The sequence below is a fragment of the Neovison vison genome, chromosome 8, assembly GCF_020171115.1.
Source record: "Neovison vison isolate M4711 chromosome 8, ASM_NN_V1, whole genome shotgun sequence".
NCBI lineage: Eukaryota > Metazoa > Chordata > Mammalia > Carnivora > Mustelidae > Neogale > Neogale vison.
In genome coordinates, this window is record NC_058098.1 from 92322119 (window position 1) to 92340269 (window position 18151).

Genomic DNA, 18151 nt, shown 5'->3' on the forward strand with positions numbered 1-18151 from the left:
ACAACTTCTTGTGAATTTACAATTATCACAAAACAAGTTAAATGTTTTGAATGCTGATAAAGTGGTTATAATAAAAGTTACAGAACAATTTTTCTTATGAACATTGATGTAAAACATTTTTTGCTGTAATACTTTTAAGTAAAATTTTAGCATGTAGAGGTGAGGAGCACATTAAGTGGATAGTAATGGTGTGCCCAAGAGGAGATCACATCAGAAATATAAAAAAGTGTTTCAAAATTAGAAAATCTTTTAAATTCAGTTCACCATATTAAGTAGAGAAAAGGTAAATGCTAAGGATATTAGGTAAAATTCAACATCCGTTCCTAGTATCAAAAAAAAAATTCTTAAAATAGGTAACTACCTTAATATGATAGTGTGTTTTATATTTACACACACACACACACACACACACACACACACAACTTTTGCTTATATACATATGAACATACACATATATCAAGTCAAAAGCCAGCATAGGCTTAATAGTGAGAGTAGTAGAAGGTTCTCATTAAGGTTAGGGACAAAAGAAGGGATATTCATCATTTCTGTGAAGTAGCTTAAATATTGTCCTAAAACTAACAGCCACTTGCCAGTGCAAGTCACAGGCATAAAAATTGGAAAGTATGATTCAATATTACTATTTGCAAATGTGTATGTATGACAGAAAATGTAAGAGAGTCTACTGAAATGCCTTTAAATCTAATTAGCCACCTTAATTTTCTAAATTAATTTAGAGTTTCAGTTGCTTTATTATGTAGAAAGAATAACCACTTACATGTAATCTAATAAAATACTCTGTTTAAAATAATAAAAAGGGCGGGGGGGGGCGCCTGGGTTGCTCAGTGGGTTTGAGCCTTTGACTCAGGTCATGATCCCAGGATCTTGGGATCAAGCCCCGCATCAGGCTCTCTGCTCATCGGGGAGCCTACTTCCTCCTCTCTCTCTTCCTGCCTGTCTGCCTACTTGTGATTTCTGTCAAATAAATAAATAAAATATTAAAAAATAATAATAAAAAAAATAAAAAGGGTAAAAACTATGAAAATTTTAAACTACTATTGTAAGACATAAAGAAATGCTATGTGGAAAACAGCTCATTCCTTGATAGAAAGCTTCTCACCATTATAATCTGTCTTTTCTTCTTATCTTTTTTTTTTTTTTTTTTTTAAAGATTTTATTTATTTATTTGACAGAGAGAGAGATCACAAGCAGGCGGAGAGTCAGGCAGAGAGAGAGAGAGAAGCAGGCTCCCGCCAAGCAAAGAGCCCGATGCGGGGCTCGATCCCAGGACACTGAGATCATGACCTGAGCCGAAGGCAGCGGCTTAATCCACTGAGCCACCCAGGCGCCCCTTTTTTTCTTATCTTAAGATAAATGTTAGGAACCCAATAAAACTGCCAGTAAGATTCTTTTTTAATTTGAATATAGTTGATACAAACAATAAGACTTTTAAACTGTACAAGTTGATTATAAAGTTTATAAATAAAGAATTAACAGAATAGACAGAAAAATTCTGCAGAGGAAGTGTAATTAGGACAGATGAGCACCAACAGATATTAAAAGAAGTAACAGAGGTAAAGACTCAAAATAGTTTCTTGTAGTTGTACAGCTAGACAAAAGGTCAGTAGGACAGAGAGTTTCCAGGGGTATTTTCTAGAACATATTTACATATCAGTAAATAATTGTGGTAATATGTTAAATTATCCAGGAAAAGATCAATTACTCATTAAATTGCCTTGTCACTTTGTAAAAGTAAAGCATGTTAATAAAATAAATCACAGCGGATTGTAATTCACAAAGTGGTAATTAAAAGTACTGAAAGAAAATATGGAGAGTTTTTTTGTTTGGTTTTAATTGCAGAGCAAGGGCATCCTTCCCTTTTAAATACTTGATTACATAAAAATTATTTTTACATAAGTATTTTGCATAACTTTTTAAAAAATTGTTACCTCTGTGATACAGATGAATTTTCTTAATATGTAAAGCCCTCTTAATAAATAAGAAAACCTCAACAACCCAAAAGATAAATTGGCAAATATTAGAATAGCGGATCACAGAGAAAGATTTAGTGTTGAATTAAACATATGAAAGTCAATATAACTTTATTCCTGATTAAAGAAATAAAAATTAATCTGTACCAGTGTCCATCTTAGATTGGAGTGATTAATAACTTCTCTTAATTACTGTATGTGGAAATTGGAAGCCCTACTCTTGTGTACTGTTTTTGGGAATATCAGTTGGTAGAGTCTTCATGTAGAACAATTTAATATTGTCAAAATTTAAATCTTTTCCTTTCATCTCAGCAATTGCATGTCTCAGAATTTACCTATATAGTTCCACAAGCTTACAAAGATGAGCGTAAGGATGTTTTTTACAGTGTTTCTTCAGTCATTGCCAGATTAGCTCTTTCCTAAGTCTAAATGATAGTATTCGTAATGCGTCATTGATAATGTTTTTCTTATTAGCCAAAACTGGACAAGCCAAGACATCTGGAGCCAAAGTCATTAAGTCTTCAGGTATGTTTTTTACTAGAATTCTAGACCTATTAACTTTAAATTACTTAAGAAGTATATAACAGTTATCTTGGATTTCATGTGACAAAGTATGTGCTGGGTATATACTAATTTTTTAAATTTATAGCCATCTAGGAATTCTGAGAAAGGAGACTTAGGTAATGCTCCTTCTTTGTAGTAATTATCAAAATAAGATAATTTTCCGCTTTCTCTTTTATTGAGGTCTCTCTGGAAACTTTCTTTTATAAAATAGTTCAGATAACAAACAGCAGAATTATATTTCATTATCAGTTGTTATGGACTTTAGTGGGGTTTCTTGGTGGTTGTTTAACTCACAACCCTGAGATAAGACCCGAGCTGAGATCAGGAGTTGGACGCTTAACTGACTGAGCCAGCCAGATGCCCCTTCAGGATTTTAAAGTAATTATTTTTTCTCCTTCCTCTAGCATTATCCTTCCTACTTCTCATTTCTGCTAAATGCTTGTTCATTTAGGGTCATCTTTTTTTTTTTTTTTAAGATTTTTATTTATTTATTTGACAGAGAGAAATCACAAGTAGATGGAGATGCAGGCAGAGAGAGAGAGAGGGAAGCAGGCTCCCTGCTGAGCAGAGAGCCCGATGCGGGACTCGATGCCAGGACCCTGAGATCATGACCTGAGCCGAAGGCAGCGGCTTAACCCACTGAGCCACCCAGGCGCCCCCAGGGTCATCTTTTTAAGTGGATAGAAATCAATGTATTAAATTATCTTCTCTGTAATAGTAGAAAGGATGCAGCTTTGCATTGGTAAATAACCATTGTTAGTGGCAGATCCAGAATTTTCATAAAAGAGTTTCTTTGAAGCAGTAATCTGAAGGGGTCAGGGGAAGCTAGATATCTTGTTTTGAGGATGCATTTATTTAGTAAACAGTTTGGTATTACTTTGATAGTAAATTTATGGGAATTCTGGTAGAGATTTGGGGGGAAATGGGTGTTAAAGCTGCTTAGCCACCCCTTAACTGTGCTGGGAAATTAATTCTCCATATTTTTTCCTTAAGCTCTGGTGCCCAGCTAGAAGTATTAAAGTGAATTGATGTATAATACAGGGATAATGAAAGAAATACTGAAAGACCCTTTGGGCTCAGCTTATGTGACACAGCAGTGTGTCCAAACTTGGGGTTGACTAAGAAATGACTGGTTAGGTGATACTCTATAAATGATTGGTATTAATCTTTTTGGGAAAGGTTAGGGTCTGTCTTTGATATAAAGGGTGAATTTGTAAACAGTTCAGTTGATTTTTACATGTCATTAGTTTTATTTGTATTATAACTTTTCAAAAGCATAATCATGTTCTTAAAAGGATTCCTCAAGTAATTAAAGCAGTCACCACCCTTGTTTACACATGGGCACATGTGCATAGAAATTGGTTCATGCCCCAAGACTTGACGATTTAATTTGGAATTCAGCTTGGATCTACTGGTAATTTGATTCTGAGCTTTTTTCCTCATAGTGCAGCAGCCTTGGTAGTTGTTAATGAGTCCTAAATTTCAGAGCTAAACCTCTGTTGCTCTCTAGTGATCTTTTCAGTGACACTTTGATGATCACAGTCTTTATACATTATCTTTGAAAATAAGCAAGAGTAACAGATGTGTATGTACGAAGAAGGGTCAGAGCAATTTAAAGAGTCTTGTTCACATAGAGTCCAGTAGGAATGAGTCAAAGTAGGCTTTATGTGGCTTAACCATGATTAAGGTGTTCTTGAATGCTTTTTAGTCAGCTGGGAGCCAAGTAAGCTTGGGCTGGGAAACCCTAATTATAACTGTTTATGAAACCATTAAAAGCATTATGGGACTGTTTTTATATCCTTGCAGTTAGTAATTCTTAGTTGGTCCACACATTCAGAGATTTATTTAACTTGCCTGAATGCTCTTTCTAAGTACCTCTCTGGGGAGGTGAATTCTTACTTTAGTGATACTTTTTTCTGAAGATGATATTGTCATTGCTTGATTTAGAAAGTGACCTGTGCCCCAAAGATAACATTTTATGTTTTGGATAAAATATGGTTTGTCACTCATATTCTTTAAGAGGTTATTTGGGGATTGTTGATACTAGTTAAATAAACCAATTTGACTACAACTTTGTGATTTAGGGAAATCAGCGGGTTCTGTAAAGTCTGTGGTAACAGTAGCTGCTAAAGGTAAAGCTTCAATCAAAACAGGTAAGACTTTTGGGAGGAAGAGGATTAAGTTTGTTCTTAATCCTCCCTTGAAGAATATAATAAAGATACCATCAAAAGCAAGTTTGAAATTCATAAGATTTATAGTATTTAATAACATCTTGAAAGGTTTAGGAGATACTTCTTTGATATTTAAAACCTGACACATAATGGGACTACTGTTTTTTGATATGTTGGTCTTTGACAGTGTGCTACTGCAGATTTTTGCAGAGGAAACATTTTTTTTTTTTTTAAAGATTTTATTTATTTATTTGACAGAGAGAGATCACAAATAGGCAGAGAGGCAGGCAGAGAGAGAGAGAGGAGGAAGCAGGCTCCCTGCAGAGCAGAGAGCCCGATGCGGGACTCGATCCCAGGACCCTGAGATCATGACCTGAGCCGAAGGCAGTGGCTTAACCCACTGAGCCACCCAGGCACCCCAGAGGAAACATTTTTGACAGCTGTATAATTATAAACTGTTCTGCTACTTCCCCCTACAAATCTTTATTTTCCTCATTTTTTAGAGCTGTTGCTTCATATTACCTTCCCCAGCTGGTAAATTTTTCAGTTTGTTACTCCAAAAAATGTTCTTCTTTCCCTGTTAAAAGAATGTATTTCCTCCATAAAGAAAGAAATGTGACATGTTGAAACTAACATGATCTGTTTATTAATATATAGGCTAATTTTGAAGAGCCTTTGTTGAAATTATTTAAAAAATTTTCTATGCGATTATGACATGCTTCTGCCACATGGAAGATAAACTAGTGGCCATCAACAAGATTGTATCATTTTAAATTTGGGATATTTTAAAAATTTATTTATTTATTTGAGACATAACGCACGAGCAGGAGGAGCGAGAGAAGCTTGTTAGTGGGGATCCCTGTGTGGGACTCAGTCCCAGAGTCCTGGGGTCATGATCTGAGCCAAAGGCAGATACTTAACCAACTCAGCCACCCAGGGACCCCTTTAAATTTGCTTTTAATCTTACTGGTAAACAGACCTAAATGGAAATCATAAATATATGGAAAAGAAACTGCCTTTATAATGAAGTTGGACCACATTTCTTATATATATGAGTATATAACATGCTAAATGATTGAACAGATCCTTGGAATAACTGTTCACTTCTACTTTTAAAAGCAAAATCTGGTGGAAAGAAGTCTTTGGAAGTCAAAAAAGCTGGCATTGTCAAAAACAAAGATGCCAATAAACCTGTGATTGTACCAGGTAAGCTCCAAAGGCTTTCGTTCGTTTAAGTGCTTTCTTTAGATCTCCTTGGTATACATTTGAGGTATATTTTGAAATTATTGCTTTAAAATCTTCAAAGGTATTGTTTTATTGATTTTCAGAGAAAAGCCTGTATTAGCTTTGACTTAAATCAGGTCAGTCTGAGGATACTTAGTGACAAAATAAGCAAATTTAAGTTCCTGTTTAGATTCATTAGTTTAATTATTTTAGCGTGTTTTTCTAGACTATTAAAGCAGACTGTTTCATGCAGAAAACTCTGAAATAAAGACCAGTATGGAAGTCAAAGCGACTGAAAATAGTGCTAAGGAAACTATTTCAGGTAGGTCAAAAAGGTTTCATTTTGTTCTCTTATGTTTAAAGATGGAAAATCAAATTTTAAGGAAATAAGATTTTTAGTTTTGTGTCTTATATACATGTATATTTTTTTAAATATCAGGCTCATACTAATGAAACTTAAAATATTATGATTCAGGTCACCACCCTCTTGATTTTTCTGAAATTTTGCTCTTATAAGAAAAAAAATGAAATGTTATTTCTGTAGCTATTTCCTTCTTACATTTTGTAGTATTTTGTCATTTGTGTACATTTTCATGCAGCTAGTATTTAATCCATTGTGGAAAAAGAGGGATCTTGGTAAATAAAATATATCTGCATGAATTCTTACCTTATTTTGTATCTTCAGAAGCTGCTGTGGAGTCCACGGAAAAAGAACCAGTTAACAAGGTCAGTCTTTATATTTTACTTACTATTTAAAAGCTTAGGAAACTTTGACACAATATATTTTACTTACTGTAAACCCACTAAAAAATTTACAGGATTTGGCATGGTGAAAAACCTGTCATTTGTGACGTCTTTTTTTTTTTTTTTTTTGAGTTTTATTGTTTCACCTTAAGTTTTTGTTTTTAAATAGAGAGATGGGGGAGGGGCAGAGGGAAAGGGAAGAATCTTAAGCTGGCTCCAGGGTGGATCTCAGGACCCTAAGATCATGGCCTGAGCCTAAGTCCAGGGTTGGATTCTTAACCAATTGAGCCACCCAGACACCCCTGTCATTTGTGACTTTTTAGATAGAGTTTGAGTTGCAGAGTAAGTCATAAAAGTTAAAGTGCAGATGATCAATAAACGTACATGTTTTTGACGTTTACCTTATACCAGGAAAAAAAGTTTAGGCCAAAATGGGTTTTTGAGTAGAAAAGCAGTTTGCCAAATTAAAACCAGTAAAATTTTTGTGAAATCTGTTTTCTTTTTTCTTAGAGGCAAGTGGGAGATAAATTAATATTTAGAATACCAGTTCTCTGTGTTTTTAGAATAGTGAGTAGGATTTGAAGTTTCGTTTGAAGGGCAGAAAGTTCACATTACTGTTTTTTTTTGTGGTTCATCTGTGATTTTGACTATTAATATCTTGTTAATTTAATTTATATTTTGCTGGTTAAGATCTTGAGATCATTCAAGTGCTAAACAGTAAGTTTATTTTTGACTGATAGATGCATTCTTCAAGTAGTAACTAGGTAGTATGTCTTAACTATTTTGTTTCAGGAAGAATTTTTTTTTTTTTTAAAGATTTTATTTATTTATTTGACAGAGAGAAATCACAAGTAGGCAGAGAGGCAGGCAGAGAGTGGGGGGGAAGCAGGCTCCCTGCTGAGCAGAGAGCCCGATGCGGGACTCGATCCCAGGACCCTGAGATCATGACCTGAGCCGAAGGCAGCGGCTTAACCCACTGAGCCACCCAGGCGCCCTCAGGAAGAATATTTTAAAGCACAAATAGATTGACTTAAAGCACTTACAAAGGAACCATTTATGAACACAGTTGACATGGTAGTTGAAAATCATTCTCAACTGATTTGTGAAAATTACAACTTCCTGGTTCTCCCCATCCCTATCCCCCACTTTTTTTTTTCTAAAAGAAAAGTCACAGGTTGTCCAGTTTACTCTAGTACACCTTTGGGGATATTTCTCCAAATTCACTAAAAGGAAAAATTGGCATTGATGAGCGTCCTCTTGAAGAATAGATCTGAAAGAAAAGAAGACAGAAGTGAAAGTATTTACTTTGTAGTGGGAATTGGGTTATAGGGAAAGGTTTCTAAGGCACTAGGGAAACTTTTTAATTTTACCTAAAAGATTATTTTATTCAGCAAGATGAAAAGCTATGTTCTGTTTTGGAGCTTGGGGGTGTTAGCATCGCATAGCACAGGAATGGCAGCCGTGCATGAAGGAGTTGTCAGAGACAAACTGGTGTTTTTCAACTTGCACTTTAAAAATAAATAGACTTGCATTTTTATTATTTTATTTTTACTTTTTAAAAGATTTTATTTTTGTAAATAATCTCCTTACCTAGTTGTGGGGCTTGAACTCATACCAAGATCAAGAGTCGCATGCATCCCTGATTGAGCCAGCCAGGTGTCCCCTTAAACTTGTGTTTTTAAGCAGTGGTTGAAAAAGAGAACGAAAAGCCTTGATATGACTGAAATTATGCTGTGTACTTAAAGAGAGGAAATTTGCATTTTCTTTTGTTTTGAGGTTCAGACCGGCCTTCTTAATTGATAAGGTTTAGTATTAAATGCAGTTTAAATACTAACATACCATGATCTGCCGCATAAACTTAAGTAAATATAAAAGCAGTTAAAGAAATTTGAATGTCAACTCTTAAATTTGTTTTGAAGGAAACAGAGGAAATGTGTGTGGTACTTATTTCTAATTTGCCTAATAAAGGATATTCTATAGAAGAAGTTTACAACCTAGTAAAACCATTTGGTGGTTTAAAGGATATTTTGATTTTATCATCTCATAAAAAGGTAAGCGTTGATAATAGCTGTTCATATTGTCTGAAGCACATTTTGAAAAACATTAAGTTCAAAAAACTAAAAAGAAAGGTTTTTTAAAAGGAGCACCTCAAAATAATTAAGCCATTCAAGCTAAGGGATTTTTAAAGTATAAAACATCCCGTATTTTAGTGTTATTCTGAACTGACCTAGTTTTAACGATGGGGAGGTTGGCTTACTAAATGTGTCAAAATTTTGCTCAGAATTTTAGTCTAAAGAAATGTTTTATATCTTCAGTATGTTAATACAGAGTTTTATAACAACTTAACAAGCTTTGTAGCACTTTTTTATTAGTATTGCTTCTGTTTTACCAATTGCACTCAAATGGGAAGTAACCATTCTCAGATAGAGATGTGGTCAGTACTTAGAATAACCTAGGTTATCTGTGTGTTTTACATTTTCAGTAATAAGTACATACTGCTTTTTTAATTAAAAAAAAAAACACTATATTAATACAGACAACTTGTGGAAGGTATCTTATAGGGAGTGAGATTTCAGGAAAGTTTAAATAATGGAACCACCATTCTGGTGGCTGATGGTAGTGTTCTTACATTAGAAAGGGATTGGGGATCACTAGAGAGCATTGAGTAGGATATATGTTTGCTGGTAGCCAGAGCCAGTGTGCTTCAGAAAACAGAGTAGAAGAAGAGAGTGAATGAGTGAGTTAAATGCAGTTTCACATAATGTTAAAAGTAGATTATTTGAATGGTTGAATGACTTCATAAATTACTAAAAAACCAATGAATTCTACACCTATACTGGTGAACTTTATGATATGTAAATTATATTTCATTAAAGCTGTTTTTATTTAGAGATGAGAATAAAAATAAATTTTTTTATAAAATAATTTTTTTTATGTGACAGTACATTGAAATAGGGGGAAATTGTGGGAATTTGGAAGTGAATAATTCAGAATCATACCATAGAATAAGTAGATACATTAAATATGAATTCAGATATAGAAAATGTAGATTATTATCTGTCCAATTTTGATTAGAGTTGAGTAGAATTACTATTTAGAGATTTAATACTTTTCCAGATATTATGTGGAAAAATACCAGATTCAATCATATAAGCAAAATTAACAAAGCAAGATGCAAATTAAAAGTTAAAAATATTTGTGTAAAAGGGAAACAAAGATTCATACCCTAATTACACTATAAAATGTTAAAAGTTCAATAAATAAATTGAAAGATTACACAAATAGATAATTCCTTTAAAAAAATTACAACTATGATCAAATAATATGGAAGATTTCTGCCCCACTACCAACACAGAGAAGAATGTTCAACTATTCGTTTACCCAGGGATGAAAATTAAAACCAAAATGTATGGCACTATAATTTTATAATTAGGAAAACAAAATTAAAAATAATCATTGGTAATCATTACACATTTCTTTGGTTCTTTCAATTCTCATACTTCTCATATTTTATCAGTCATTAAATTTATTTATTTAAATATTTATTAAAACCTGCTATATGCTAGATACTGCTATAGGTACTAAGACTACAGTGATGAATAAGATAAATAAGATTTTCCTTATTTCCTTCCTAGATTTTCTAGTAAATGTCATTTACTAGAATGTCCTATCTTATTTCTCTTTAGTATTGCCTTGTGAGTCCATTCATTCATTATTACTTCCTTATGGTTGTAATACTTTGAGTCTGTTGGCCTCACTTTCTGAAGATGCATTATCTTAATGTTTACTAAGTTATTTGACTCTTAGTATTAAATCTTTTCAAGAAAAAGTAACTTAAAGACATTTTTTTGTTCTTGTACTTTTTATTTTAAAAGATATTTATGGAAATAAATAGAAAATCTGCAGAATCTATGATAAAATTTTATACCTGCTTTCCAATATCAATGGATGGAAATCAACTCTCAATAAGTATGGTTCCTGAAAACATGAATATAAAAGATGAGGTAAATAATAGACTTAGCATGATTTTTACTAGAATATTATAAAATTTTTGGATCAGGTTTATTGTAGTTGGTTATGTGCTCTAGCTTGTTTCTTTGGGTTACATGTTCTCTCTGAGTGATTGAGAAAAAGCTTCTTCCTGTCTCTTCACAGTCTCCTATCCCAGTGGTTGAGAATTACTTCCGTATTGAGGGAATCTAATCCCTCATGTATGTCAGAGTGGGAAAAAAGTTGAAAACTACTATCTGTAGACAACTCTGTATTCTTATTTTACTGCTGTTATCTGTCCTCCAAACTGGGATGTTATCTTTAATTTTTCTCTGTTTTCTCACAGCCATCCATCATTAGGTCTTGTATAATTTAAATCATAAACATTTCTGTAGTTTGTTCCCCCTTTATCCCATCCATTATTGCTTTGTTTCTTGAAAACTCCCAACTAAAGTAGTTCTTTATGTCTCCTACCTTTAGTTTTGTCTCCCTCAAAATCTTTCTCCATGAAGTAATGAGACTGACATAGAATATAAATCTGTTCAAAGTCAACTGATTCAGAAACCCTTCACTGTTTCTTTGTGGCACACAAACATTTATTATCAACTATTTATTATCAACTAAGAGGCATGAAGCAGTTTTTAGAATCTCTAGAGGAAGGTGGAAATGCGTGTTATTTGAGAAAGCCTTCCATTGCGAATCACTCTGATGTAATGGTAGAGTTGTTTTATATGTGTCAATATTGTTGAAAAGAAAAAAAAAGTTTAAGAACCAGAATCTTGTAAGTTAAAGTTCCTTTCCTATACAGGTAAGCCATCCATTAGCTAGCCCTTCCTTTCCCAGCTCTGACATTTTTGTCTCAGGCTACTCTTAGCCTTCTTTGTAGTCAACAGTACTAAATAACTGTACAGTACTAAATAACTATACTAAATAACTGTTGTGTGGTGGTTTTTTTGTTTTTTTTGCAAGCCTACATTTCTGTTCTTCCTCATCTCCTACTTTGCTTAGTTAACTTTTTGTTTTATAATTTGAATTCTCTAATTGTCTGCTAAATTAAATCTCTTATTCCTTATATATGAATTTGAATGTCCTCCCCCTAATACAATGTTATTAATCTTTAATGTACTTAAGGCAATGGGAAGAATTAAAGTGTATTAAGGTGGAACTTGAATAATTTGTTCAGGAAGACGGAAAGATTTTTAGAAGGAACAAAACTTCTGCTGACTTCTCATTTTATGAAACAGCGTTTAATTCTTATTCATATAGGTTAGGTTATTATAAACCCTGAATAAATAAATATATGTATGGGGAAGACTTACATCTTCCACCTTTCCTGTGTTTTGCCTTTCTAGGAAGCTATATTTACAACCTTGATTAAAGAAAATGACCCAGAGGTAAGTTTTGCATTTAAATGCTTTTGTATACTTGTTTAACTGATGGAAACCTGGGTTATTCACCTGTTAGAAATAAAAGAAAACCTTACCGCTCATTTTAAAACATTGAAGTGATGGTGAGGGCATGTGATATATAATGAGCACTAGGTGTTAAATGCAACTGATGAATCACTGAACTCTTCCTCTGATACATTAATACATTATATGTTATATGTATATGATATGTGTATATGTATATGATATATAATATGTATGTTATATGTATATGATAACACAATACATTATATGTTAATTAATTGAATTTAAATTGAAAAAATAAAATATTGGGGGTGATGAAAGTGTCTGATGGATCTTCTCTTGGTAAAATAAGAAGTAAAGGATCATGGTAATCCCTAAAGTGAAATATTTTCTAGATACTGGAGCTATATTAAGTGGCTTAGTTACAAAGTGTTCTAGGTAAATACTGTGTTGATAGAAGAAGGATTATACTTCTTGTTTGAGTATATCGTTTCATTGATCACTCAAATCTAAAACTAAGATCTCACTGTCTTCACTCCAATAGTCATTTTCTTACTCTTGGGAGAGGGTATCATCTGACCTCTGAAAAATTAAATTTCTGTTAATCTGTGTTTATAGTTTGATACTTGAGCTGTGTTTCTCTTTTTCTGTGCTGTCTCTTAAAAAAAAAATTACAGGCAAATACAGATAAAATTTACGATCGATTTGTACATCTTGATAACTTGCCGGAAGATGGGCTTCAGTGTGTGCTTTGTGTTGGACTTCAGTTTGGAAAAGTGGCTCACCACGTATTCATGAGTAATAAAAACAAGGTAACAAGGTCCCTCCTGGTTTAGCTATATGTTCTGTAGAGAATATATGACTGAGCCCTGTACTCTTCAGGTTTGTGACTTTTAATCTGTCTTCTGAGCTGAAACACCTATAAATATCATTTCTTAGCAGAACTATGATAGATCAGCATATTTTCTCTTGGGCTATAATAAAAAGAAAGAGATGATGACTTTCTCCTCAGAACTCTTAGTGTGTTTTTGTTTTGTTTTGCTTTTTAAGATTCATTTATTTATTTATTTTGAGAAAGAGAGAGCGCGCACAGAGGGAGAGGGAGAATCTCAAGCAGACTCCCCACTGAGTGGGAAGCCTGGCATAAGGCTTGATACCACAACCCTGAGATCATGATGTGAGCTGAAATCAGGAGACACTTAACCAGCTACTCAGGTGCCCCAGAACTCCTAGTTTTAATGGAAAATAAAACTTGCACAAGGGAGAGTGGTAGTATGTGCAAAGAACATTATCTTACGGGAAAGTTTAAGCGTGAGTTCATCTAGCCTTTACTACCTTTGTGACCTTGGCTGAGTTGATTTACACTTTTAGTTAGTTCTTACTTATAAAATGAAAAAAGGTGTTACCAGATACTTTCCAAGTTACTTCCAGCTGTAAAGCACATAGAGAGTTAGCTCTTTTTGTTTCATTATATGGAAAGAAGTACAAAGTGATCATCCCTTAGGGGTTTTGTTCTTCCTTAAAAGAAATTGTTAATCTGTTTATATTTGCTGTGCCCTCTGTGTTTAATATTTAATTCAGATACTTGTCTAGTAAAATTAGATTTTGAGCAACCATGTATTTACCTAGGAAGGTAGGATTTTTTATCAAAGTTGACAGTGTTTGCTTCAGAACTGATTCACCAAAGGTAGATACTAATTTCTTTGACATGCTTCTAACTGCTCCATAGAGCATGTTTGATACTTAAGAAATAGTGTAAGACAGGTGGTCTAAGGAATTTTGAACTTTTACTTTAGATATGTTTAATCCTCTGGTAGTTATTTTTTTAATTTCTTAAAAATACCTATCATAATCTCCTGTTTTGCCTGGACTTTGGAACATTTTAAGGATTGCTTTTTCTTGTTTCCTTTGAAATGAAGATTACCTTTGTAATCACACTTGAAGTCTGGAAGAAAAATTTATCTATTCTTCAGAAAAATTAAAGAATGTTTTTCTTGTGCTAAAATACATAGAATTAAATTTACTGTTTTAACCATGTTAAATGTCCATGCACTGGCATTAAGTATATTCATGTTGTTATACAACTGTCACCACAGTCCATCTCCAGAACTTTTATCTTTTCAAACTGAAACTCCCTGTACATTAAACACCAATTCCTCCGTACCTCTCTTCCTAGCCCCTGACAACTAATGTTCTACCACTCTACTTCCGTCTCTATGAATTTGACTACTCTAGCGGTTTCTTATAAATGGAATCATAAATATTTGATCTTTTTTGGTTGGCTTATTGCACTTAGTTTAATATCTTCCAGCATATATTGTAACATATGTCAGAATTACATTCCTTTTTAGAGCTGAATAATAATCCATTGTTTGCATATGCTCATTTTGTTTATCTGCTTGTCCATTGATAGATATTTTGTCTGCTCTACCTTTTGACTGTTGTGAATAGCACTGGTATGAGCATGGGTGTATAAATGTCTGTTTGATTTCCTGCTTACAGTTCTTTGGGGTACTACCACAGAGTGGGCTTCCTGGATCATATGGTAATTCTACTTTAGTTTTTTGTGGAACTATTTAATATATATATTTTTTAATCTTCTCCAAAGGCAATTCTTCAGTTAGATAGCCCTGAATCTGCTCAGTCAATGTATAGCTTTCTGAAACAAAATCCACAGAACATAGGTGACCATGTATTGACCTGCACATTATCTCCAAAAATGGACTCATCAGAGGTAAGATGAATTTCTGTCAACTTTTGTGCTTTTAGAAAATGAAGAAAGTATAAAGGTCACTCTTCCAAAGCTAGAACATGTACTCAGAAGGAAATTTCAAGAATTAGAGAGTAGCTAAACTGGTATTGAGTTTAGATATTCTTTCTTTTAGAAATTTGTGTTGCAGTCACTACTACAATTTTCATGATTTATGGAACAGTGTAAATTTGTCTTAATTACAATAAATTGAATAATTTTGAAAAAGGTAGCATAGGGACGCCTGGGTGGCTCAGTTGATTAAGCGGCTGCCTTCTGCTCGGGTCATGATCCCGGCGTCCTGGGATCGAGTCCCACATCCAGCTCCTTGCTCCGTGGGGAGCCTGCTTCTCCCTCTGCCTCTGCCTTCCACTCTGTCTGCCTGTGCTCGCTCTCGCTCGCTCTCTCTCTGACAAATAAATAAATAAAATCTTAAAAAAAAAGAAAAAGAAAAAGGTAGCATATTCATTCTGAAACCTGTTATGAAAATATGTGTAGAATGATTCCATATATGTAACATGATCATGATTCTCTCCAGAGTGCAGAATCTACTTTGAGTCCATTTTGGCTGCCTCCAGATAGAAAGAAGTTTACTTATTCTTTTCTTTATTATAAACTCTTGTATAAGACTTAAGAGTTTACAGATTATTGGGCTACACAGTAATAATAATACATGTAAGAAAACTCTAAGTAATCCACTTTTGAAAGAGTTAAATTCAGACTCAGTTGTTTCCTCTAATAGTTTCATTGTATCTCCATAACAGGAGGTAAATAATGGGGCCTATATTTGGTATCTGCATGTTTTTTGTTTATTAATATGCTAAAAATCTTGTGCTAGCTCAAGATAAAGAAAATTCCACTGTCTAAAATAAAATTAGAGCATCTATAAGTAAATGCATCATGGTAGGTACTGATTTTTTTTTTTTTTTTTAAGATTTGTTTATTTTAGAGAAAGAGAATGAAGGGGTTGAGGGTGGGTAAGAGAAAATCCTCAGGTTGACTCCCTGCTGAGCACAGAGCCCAGCATGGGGCTCCATATCATGGCCCTGAGATTATGACCTGAGCAGAAAACTAGAGTCAGACCCAACTGAGCCACCCAGCACCCCACGATAGGTACTGATTTCAGCACAAATTTGAGTAGCTTGTTTAACCTGATAATTTCAGAAAAAATTGGAAGTTCTTAGGGGTTTTTTTCCCTCAGCAATACATGGTATTTTTAAAAATTTTGTGTTTTGATATTTTGAAGTTATTACTTTATTCAGAATTATGGGGAGCATATTTAGAAGAAATTTTTCTTCTAAAAATACAGTCCCAAATTTTTAGACGTAAAGAAAATGAAACAAGTGATTATAGAAAACATCTGCCTGAATGATACTTTACTTCCCAAGCTTTTACTCGGAACCTTATTCTTACAGCTTATTAAATTGAAAAACACATTGTTTTACTGTATACTTAGCCCCACACCTGATAAGGTAGCCTCATAATCTTGAACATGTCATATAGTGTCCATTATATTCATTTAACAAATGATAAATTGATGGCTGTGGCAGGTAGACTAATTTCAAGGTATTATCTTGGTCTGTATGAGAAGTAGTTAATGCCTAAGCTAGACTAGGAAATGGAAATAAATTCTGTCCCCCAATTTTTTAAATAATTTTTTAATTATGGTTTTTAATTGACCATGTTTATAGTGAACTAATTAATTACCATCCTTGTATTATTCTTTGACACCCCCCCATTCATTTTTTTAACTGTAATGTTACGCAGGTATACATTGCAACTTTTAGTTGTGTAACTATAGTTACTCTGCATAAGAAGCATGAAAGCTTAAATCTAAGTACTGAAAGATAATATCTATATTTTTTGATATCTTGATTAAGAAGATACTATAGGGGGCACCTGGGTGGCTCAGTGGGTTAAGCCGCTGCCTTCGGCTCAGGTCATGATCTCAGGGTCCTGGGATCGAGTCCCGCATCGGGCTCTCTGCTCAGCAGGGAGCCTGCTTCCCTCTCTCTCTCTCTGCCTGCCTCTCCATCTCCTTGTGATTTCTCTCTGTCAAATAAATAAATAAAATATTTAAAAAAAAATAAAAGAAGAAGATACTATAGAATTCAGTAGTATGAGAACAGCTCTATAAAGAAGGAAATAGAGTATCTGTAACTTGTATACTTGGAGGTAACTTTCTTATATTCCCATTTATTTTTCAAAATGATGCTGTTTTTGTTTTCTTCAGTTTTTGGATTATGGCTTTCCTGTACAATTGTGGTAGGGCAGTTATTGTTGAGAGGAAAAGGGAAGACTGCCTTCATGTTTCTCAGGCCATTAATTACTATTTGTTGAATAGAGTCTGCTCTTTTGGTAAAGCACCCTGTTCTAAATTTATTGTCATTTGTTTTGTAAAGCAGCTATACACCTTTATTTTCTTTTTATTGCTCTTCTAGGCTAATTTCTGTTATTTCTTGGATTCTGTATCTCCTCCTCTCTTGTTTGGCTTTTATGTTTGTTAGATCACATCATCCAGTAATTTTTCCACAGAAAGTATGTGTGAACAGTGAACTTTTTTTTTTTTTAAAGATTTATTTATTTATTTATTTGACAGAGATCACAAGTAGGCAGAGAAGCAGGCAGAGAGAGAGGAGGAAGCAGGCTCTCCGCCGAGCAGAGAGCTCGATGTGGTGCTCAATCCCAGGACCTTGGGATCACGACCTGAGCCGAAGGCAGAGGCTTTAACCCACTGAGCCACCCAGGCACCTCTGTGAACTGTGAACTTTTTGAATCCCTGCATAATTGAAATTGACTTTATTTGTTTTTACATATTTCATTCATAGTTTGGATGGAGAATTTTGTGCCCAGATTGTTTTTCCTTTCATTGTTTTTCTTAACCTGTATTAGGTTTTTTGTTTGTTTTAAGATTTTATTTTTAATAAATCTCTACACACCCAGTATGGGGCTCAAACTCACACACCTGAGATGAAGAGTTGCATGCTCTACCTACTGAGCCAGTCAGGTGCCCCTTAAACTGTATTGTTAAGGAGAAGGCTGATACTTTTTTTTTTTTTTTTTTTAAAGATTTTATTTATTTGAGAGAGGGTGAGAGAGAGAGAGAACACAAGCAGGGGTAGGGGTAGTGGCAGAGGCAGAGGGAGAAGCAAGCTCCCCATTAAGCAGGGAGCCTGATAAAGGGCTTGATCCCAGGACCCTGGCCTCCTGACATGAGCTCAAGGCAGATGCTTAACCGACTGAGCCACCCAGCCACCCCAAGAAGGCTGAGTCTAATCATACCATTATGTATTTTTTTTTTCTTTTGAA

General features: G+C 34.1%; 1 protein-coding gene across 4 annotated transcripts in view; it reads left to right on the plus strand.

The window, feature by feature from the left end:
* The window catches only part of ZNF638 (zinc finger protein 638), a 68200-nt gene that overhangs the window by 31636 nt on the left and 18413 nt on the right, over positions 1-18151 (plus strand). For all 4 annotated transcript variants that reach the window (XM_044261344.1, XM_044261340.1, XM_044261343.1 and 1 more), the window contains 10 exons: positions 2463-2513; positions 4637-4705; positions 5843-5929; positions 6201-6269; positions 6633-6673; positions 8611-8742; positions 10567-10695; positions 12034-12075; positions 12771-12905; positions 14702-14827. In XM_044261344.1, coding sequence (XP_044117279.1) covers positions 2463-2513; positions 4637-4705; positions 5843-5929; positions 6201-6269; positions 6633-6673; positions 8611-8742; positions 10567-10695; positions 12034-12075; positions 12771-12905; positions 14702-14827 — 881 coding nt within the window. The remainder of the gene's footprint in view (positions 1-2462; positions 2514-4636; positions 4706-5842; positions 5930-6200; positions 6270-6632; positions 6674-8610; positions 8743-10566; positions 10696-12033; positions 12076-12770; positions 12906-14701; positions 14828-18151) is intronic.